Consider the following 8249-nt stretch of genomic DNA (forward strand, 5'->3'; position numbering starts at 1 on the left):
CCGCCCCTGCATATTGGGCTGTATTAGTAGGAGCATTGCCAGCAGATAGAAGGAAGTGATTATTCCCATCTATTCGGCATTGGAGAGTACACATCTGGAGTATTGTATCCAGTTTTTGTCCTCCACTACAGAAAGGATGTGGACAAATTGGAGAGAGTCCAGCTGAGGGCAACAAAAATGATTAGGGGGCTGGGGCACATGACTTACCAGGAGAGATTGAGGGAACTGCGGTAATTTAGTCTGCAGAACAGAAGAGTGAGCGAGAATTTGGTAGCAGCCTTCAGTTACCTGAAGAGAATGGAGCTCGGCTGTTCTCAGTGTTGGCAGATGACAGAACAAGAAGCAATGGTGCCAAGTTGCAGTGAGGGAGGTCTAGGTTGGATATTAGAAAAAACTGGGAGAGTGATGAAGCACTGGAATGGGTTACCTAGGGAGGTGGTGGAATCCCCATCCTTAGAGGTTTTTAAGGCCCAGCATGACAAAGCCCTGGCTGGGATGATTTAGTTCGAGTTGGTCCTGCTTTGAGCAGGGGGTTGAACTAGATCACCTCCTGAGGTCTCTTCCAATCCTAATATTCTATGATTATAGTGCAGGCTGGGCTGTCTTTTCTGTAGAAACACTATCTCACAGCAGGACTAAGCACTTAGACCTAATTATCAGTGATTTTAGCTCTAGCAGTCACATAACAAATCAAAAGACTCTCTATGGAGCCTAATCAGCTCTATCTCTAAACAGGAGAGAGGGACAGGTCAAATAGTGCCTGTGACTGTTAGGCAGAGCCCACACCACCAAGCAAAACACCTCTCTCTTCACTAGGATATGGCATCCAAACCTCCTGCTTAGGGAGTTCAGTTGAGGGTGACCAGTGCGCTAAACTTGTAATGAAATAGGTGCTGGGGCACAAGCAAGTCTGTTACTTTCATAACTGTTGTGACAAGCCCAGAGGTCCCAGGACTATGAACTGCCAAGCCTGGAGGTGCCAGGGCTCAAACCCGGCAAGCCATAGCACAGATTAAGCACAGAAGGAGATTCCCTCATTGAGGCAGGCTAAGTACAGTTATAATATATGGAGATATACCTCTCTCATAGAACTGGAAGGGACTCCAAAGGGTCATGGAGTCCAGCCCGCAGCCTTCGCTAGTAGGACCAAGTACTGATTTGGGGCCAGATCTCTAAGTGACCCTCTCAAGGACTGAGCTCACAATTCTGGGTTTAGGAGGCCAAGGCTTAAACCACTGAACTATCCCTCAGCTCTGCTGCCCCTTACTCATACAATAAGGATAACAATATTTCATGACCCCCACATTTAATACTTTCGTGATTTGTGACCCAACATCACCCAAAATTGATCACTTGGACAACACAGCTGTCTGCTGGATACCTAGACAGAGTAGGCGTCTTCATGTAAATACAGTCTGGTCCTGAAGCCTTTACATCCACCCCTAACTCATCACTAGATGAGAGCTCATTCAGACTTGGCTTATAAATAATAGTTTGAAATGGTTAGGTAGGCCAATATAGCTGAAACAAATGTTCCGGCATTGTTATAAATGACAGCTGTATGAGGAGGCAAGTCTTTCTTCAGACTTTTCAAACCCATTATGCTTTCTCAGATACAACCTGCAATTTTTTCAACAGCCGTCAGACTTCTTTAGCTCGTTGGATCCTTGTGAGTGCCTGGTCCTGGTCGGGGACTTTAACACCACCCTTGAGGAGTGGGACTGCTCGGGGACTGAGCTGTGTCCAGCCACCATAGACATCCTCCAGAAGATTGTTGATCATCACTCCATGGTGGACATCTGGCATGACCACCACCCAGATGATGTGTCAACATTTTAGGGTTGTGGGTTCAAGCCCCATCTTTAGCATTTGCTCTTGAAGCCTTAGGGTATGTCTATACTATGAATGTGGTTGATTTAATGGAAGTCGATTTTTAGAAAACACTTTTATACAGTCCGTCGTGTATGTCCCCACTAAGTGCAGTAGATCTGCGGAGTGTGTCCTCAATACCATGGCTAGCATTGACTCACATAGTGGTGCACTATGGTAGCTATCCCACAGTCCCTGCTGCCCATTGTTTAGGCACCTAACTCCCATTGAATGCCCATGGGATTTAGGCACTTAGATCACACAGGACCATTGATAAATCCCAGTCAGTGCCTGTCTCCATCTAATTATCTGTAAACCATTTGTAATCCTGGTTTACAGATAACACAGATGCTGGGCATGAATCAGGGAACCAGGGGAGAACGTAGGCCCTGTGCTAGGCAGGGGATCAGATTAGAGGATCAGAAGGATCCTTTTGGCTTTATCACCAAGGCATCTATGCACTTGCCTCTGGGCCTTTGCCGCTGAGCTGTTCAGGGCTCCAGGGAGTAAGTTCCACTAGCCCATAAGAAATAGAAGTGAATAAATCACCTTCCTGCATCATCAGTTCTTTAATGTCAGTGCAAATCAAAGCCAGCTACACACGGCTCATCAGCAGAAAGCAACAGATCAGAGTCTAGTTCAACCACAGAGTGAACACAAGCTGGGACATTAGCTTCTAGATTGTGGAATATAGATAGATATTGACCAAAGAATCCTTGTGCTCGATGACTGAACACATCATATATTGGGGAAAACATCCACAAAGATCAGCACAGTAAGTTTGTTATTTCAATAAAATATGTTTGGGGATCAACATACAGGGGGAAATTGAGATGATAAATATGAATTACAATATGAACTCGTTAAGACTTTACTTTCAGTTTAATCAATTATCTACCGCTGATATGAATTTTTCCGCCTCTCAGGAACAGGTTGACTTTTCACTGAAAACACAAAATCAATTTATTTATTTTTTAACTTTTGGCCAATGAAAACTTTCTACTGAAAACTATATTTTATCACAAAACCAAAAATGTTTGTTTTTTTGAGTTTTCACATTTTTTACACAATAATCCCAAAATGTTTGAGAAAAGCAGACTGATTCTGAAATTTGTTGTCGTTTAGCTAAAAAACCAACATCCATTATAAAAGGTACAGCTAAAAATTTCCAACCAGCCTTAAACTTTAAATAAGTTGGGGAACATTAATATTCTCTGATAAAGCATTAATTTCAAGTCCATTTATTCTATTGCATCTGTGTGATTTCTCTTTCAAAGGGATAGTTGCAAGAAGGTAACAATGGAATAAGCAATAACATTGATAGCACACAGACTGTGTTTAATACAGACTAGCCCTTTTAACCCTGGGTTAGAGTTGAACCAAGCAACCAAACCCCGTCTATCCTGACCCTGTTCAAGGACATCATAGAATCTCAGGGCTGAAAGGGACCTAGCTCCACAATGCTGCTGGCTGAGTATAAACAATGTAAATGGCTGTGCAGAACTTACAGATAAAAAGACACGGGGCCATGTTTCAAAAGGTATTTTGGTGCCTACTGGGATTTTCAGAAGCACCTAGGAGTTTATAACTTGTTAATTTCAAGGGGTGTTGGGGCCTAGATGTTTTGAGAATCCCAAATGCCCCTACAGTCCTAGTAGACAGAGCAGAGAAAGGGAGGGAGGGGAAACAGAGGCAGAAAGAGGGCAAATAACTGGCCCAAGGTCACACAGCAGGTCACTGGCAGAGACAAGAGTAGAGCCCAAGTGTCCTGACAACCCCTGCACCATACAGCACAGAGTAAACGATACAACATAGCAGTGATGGAGGGATGCTGCTAGTCTATTCTTTCATGCATTTAAAATGTGTTGGCATTTTAGTCTATTTGTTTCATGGCCAAACTGTGAGCTTGGTGATGGTCGCAAAAGAGCGACGTCCTTTGGAAGAATTTTTGGGTTTGGATTGTACTCTGTTCCATTCTTCATAATGCATGTTAACAGGCCACATATTGGGCCAAATCCTCAGATGGGGTAAAGTAACAATGCTCCATTTACTTTCAAGGAGCTGACCCAATTACACTAGTGTGATAACGTGACTGATTGATTGTCAGAAGCGAGGATCACTAACAACATCTAATCATTGTAAGTGACGAGTGCTGTGCACCTTTGACATTCATATAATTAGAGAAAGGGGAATCAGGGCTATTCCCTCTGTTGCTCTAATTTTGACCATTGTCTTTCTCATTCCCTCTATAGCGAGCACACCTGTGTGCTGAGGAAGAAAATGTCCAACCAAACCGCTGTGACTGAGTTCCTTCTCATGGGATTCTCTGATGTTCGGGAGCTGCAGATTTTACACTTTGTGGTGTTTCTACTGCTTTACCTGATATCCCTGCTGGGGAACCTTCTCATCGGCATAGCCATAGCCCTTGACCACCATCTTCACACCCCCATGTACTTCTTCCTCATGAATCTGTCCATCCTAGACCTTGGCTCTGTCTCTGTCACCATCCCCAAATCCATGGCCAACTCCCTCATGAACACCAGATCGATTTCTTATTCTGGATGTGTTGCCCAAGTCTTTCTCCTCGTCTTCTTTGCTTCAACAGATTATGCCATACTGACCGTTATGGCATATGATCGATACGTCGCCATCTGCCAACCACTGCACTATGAGACTGTGATGAACAGGAGAGCTTGTGTCCAAATGGCAGCCAGTGCCTGGATCAGTGTTATTCTCTACTCTGCAGTGCACACTGGAAACACGTTTGTAGTATCCTTCTGTGGAGGCAACGTGGTGGATCAGTTCTTCTGTGAAATCCCCCAGCTCCTCAAGCTTGCCTGCTCTGACTCAGACCTCAGTGAAGTTGGGTTTCTCATCTTTAGTTTATTTTTATGCTTAAGTTGCTTTGTTTTCATAATTGTTTCATATGTTCAGATCTTCACCACAGTGTTTAGAATCCCCTCTGAGCAGGGCCGTCATAAAGCCTTCTCCACCTGCCTCCCTCACCTCATTGTGGTATCCTTGTTTGTTGGCACTTCCACTTTTGCGTACCTGAAACCCATCTTCAGCTCTCCATCAGTTCGGAATCTCATGGTGGCCGTTCTCTATTCTGTGTTACCACCAATGATGAATCCGGTCATCTACAGCATGAGGAACAAGGAGCTCAAAAGTGCACTGAGCAAACTGATAGGTTGGAGGTTATTTATTAAGAATTAAGTGTCTATATTTATCTTTTAATAATGATTTCATTCTGTGTTTCTTTAGAAATATAATAATCTGACATTATTGTCTTCATGAGAACATAACATGCTATCTCTTCATGCAGAATTGGGTATTTGCACTAGTAAAAATCCAAACAAAGATGACTGAGGAAAAAAACATTATTAAAGGTACACCAATGTAAATAAGATCAGAATCTATCTATCTATCTATCTATCTATCTATCTATCTATCTATCTATCTATCTATCTAGTAATTATAAAGTGTTATCCATCACCATACTATATGAGCACTTTGCACATAATGTCAGTAGCCATAGCAAAAGTCTCTAGTGCATTCTCTGGCTCTTGTTATTTGGAGGGCTAAAAATTCTGATCGAGGTATCAATGCATTTGCTGTTTGTTTCTCTGATTTTTTATTTATTTTTGTTCAGCTGGTTGGTTGGTGGTTTATTTATTTTTTTTGTTCCAGGTGGTTTTGGAGGTGGAAAGTCCCGGGGAGATGGTGAGTGTTTGGTTTGACGGGGTTTTCAATGTTTGTCCTCTCTCAGGAGTGCCCATATGTCATCTCTTTGATGAGGTTTTTCTGAGCATTCTGAAAATTTGGTTACCACAATGATAAAAGGGTGCAAACGAGGTTTCTGCATGGTTGAATTCCTGCTGAAGTGACTATGTATATACTGTTGGGGTATTATTATACTATTAATGATGTGTTGGGGAACAAATGTGTCTGTTACAGCTCCATTTTGTTTCTTAAAACTGTCCCCTTACTCCATTTTATTCTTGTTCTCCTCTGTGGCCGCCCCTCCCTGGCTGTTAAGTTGTTTACCAGGGCCTCTGCCCTTCTCAAAGGGAGGGCCCCTTAAGTTGTTTAACAAAAGCCATTGCCCTTCTCAAAGGGATGGCCACTTGTGCTAAGTGGGACCACTGCCCTGTTCAAAGGGTTAGTCCTGTTATCACCTTGTTAAAACCTGGGCTTGGTGTAGGGTAGGCTCTGTCCAGAGCTGCAAGACCTATTGTGTTTTTAAGATCCTGGGCATGAGTCATACCTCTGGGCTCAGGACTAGTCCAAACATGTCTTGGTAGCTGACTGTAGTTTTTTCTCTACCTTCTCTCCTCCTTGTAAGAGGGGGAGCCAATCAGAGTTACTGGCGGGAAGCTGCCAGGGTTTGCCTTTAAAAACAGACATTTTTTTTAACAGACTTCAGAAAGGTTCTTGCATTGCTGCCTGGTCTGATCAACCAGGGGTTCTGGGGGTCCTTTCTCCGCTCTCGTTTTATTTTTGAGCGTACCCCCATTTTTGAACCCCCCCCATGAAGAACGAATTGCTGCCTGAGAGATCTCCTGATTATCAAGACTGTACCGAGCCTTCTGATGTTCTTGCTGCTTCTGCCTCTGCTGCTGCCTTGTGGGATGGTTAGAATCCCTCTGTGAAACTTTCTATACTTTTATTTTTATTATTTTAGCTGCTGGCTTTGTCTCCCCAGCCCACAGACTCAAGCTAAACCTTGGTCTGTGTTTTAAAATCTCTCTCTTAAACTCCGTGGCACTCTGCCACTAAAAGTAAGTTGGTGCTGCTGCTAAGCTCTGCTCCTGTGGGCTTTGCCCTGGACTCACGGTTTTCAGCTGTATCCACTGCTGCAGCCACCTCCCTTGGCTTCCTTGGGGGCTGCCTTGGGAGCTGTATTCTGGGGCACAAGGGGTACCAAACCACCTTATACTATGGGGAAGTTACAGAGGGCAGAGTGGTATGTAAAACATACCAAAAGGAAATGCAAAATAAAATAGTAGCTTCTATATAGAATGGTCAACAATCTTAGATAGAATGTATCAAGTGGTAGGTGGCCTTATACACAATGTAACACAATAGTATTAATGCAAATACAAAGTATATCAGAAAGGTGGAAGTAATATGTGAATCACAGTGCAATAATACAATATGGGTGATAAGTGAAATTATGCAGTATAGACTTAATTTGTGAGGCTGTGATAGCAAGAGTGTACCCAAAGGCTGGGTCAAGAAACAGGAGGGGGCGGGAATGATAGTGGCAACTGATGAGAGATGCAGCTGCAAGCAGCGAGAGACTCTGAAGCCCTGCGAGGTAAGGACAACAGAGCAGTGGGGGGGGGGGGGGGTTGGGAAGTTCAGATGGTGATGCAGACACAGGGGAAAAAGCAGCAAGGGGTTTGGGAAGTTCAGAGGTTGATGCAGACACAAGGGAAAAGCTACTATTTTATTTTGCATTTCCTTTTGGTATGTTTTACATTCCACATTGTATCTAGAGCTGTTCCTATATAAAGTTGAGTTGCTTATTAACTGTACTGTATCCCATTGTGCTAAACCCCACTTACTGTACCCCACTGTTAGAACTCCCTACACTGTTCAATAAGAACCCCCCCCCACCATCATTGTCTATTATAAACACCCTATACACCCCATCCCATCGTATTTCATTGTTAAATTCTCACCACTCCCTTTTTGCTTTAATAAAGAAATTAATTTGCACCCCACCCATGTGGTAATTGCTCCCCAAGATCCCATATACCTGCAGGCAGGGACAAAAGGTTCTCATTCAGGCATCTTTTTATCATTTTAACTTAAACGATTATGTAAATACTGTGTCATTGGTGTTGTGGTGGAAAGGCTCTTCTGAAGAGAAACTTTTTCAAGCATTTCCTAAAGAAAATCTGACTTGGGATAATGAGGCCAAAATTGAATCCCGTTGAAGTCAGTGTAGATCTACTCACATCCAAGCTGAGAAAGGATCTCAGAAATTATTAGTTTTAGAATACCATCTTTGTGCATGGCTGTGAACACTACATATATGATAGTCAAAGGCAAAGCATGTGATTAGATAGACCTATCACACAACCTCTTTTTGTCATAAAGATGGATTTTTTTTATTGTGAATTATGTTAGATAGATTAGATTAGATAATTTATGAACATTATTGTGCTTCGTTTCCTGTTAATGATTGTCTATGTCCAAAGCATGATTTTCTTATAAGTAGTCCTTATTAAATGTTATTTAGTAAAGATTTTTATGACTATATCTTACACTCACTCATTTGCAAACAACTCCTCATAAGTACTCTGTGTTGGAACTTTTAGCAGTTTTAATTGGATATATTTTTAACATGATCTCTTTCGTTTCTCTGAATA

The 8249-nt window shown here is 42.6% G+C and overlaps 1 protein-coding gene across 1 annotated transcript; it reads left to right on the plus strand.

Annotated features, from left to right (window-relative positions):
* Nucleotides 1–4149: 4149 nt before the first annotated feature.
* On the plus strand, nt 4150–5085 carry LOC120383549 (olfactory receptor 14A16-like). Its single transcript, XM_039501707.1, has one exon. The coding sequence runs from the start codon at nt 4150–4152 to the stop codon at nt 5083–5085; it is 936 nt and encodes a 311-aa protein (XP_039357641.1).
* Nucleotides 5086–8249: the final 3164 nt, after the last annotated feature.

Source organism: Mauremys reevesii, linkage group 15 (assembly GCF_016161935.1).
Source record: "Mauremys reevesii isolate NIE-2019 linkage group 15, ASM1616193v1, whole genome shotgun sequence".
NCBI lineage: Eukaryota > Metazoa > Chordata > Testudines > Geoemydidae > Mauremys > Mauremys reevesii.

Coding starts and splice junctions, on each gene's coding strand:
- LOC120383549 (XM_039501707.1), top strand. CDS start 4,150: ATGTCCAACCAAACCGCTGTGACTGAGTTCCTTCTCATGGGATTCTCT.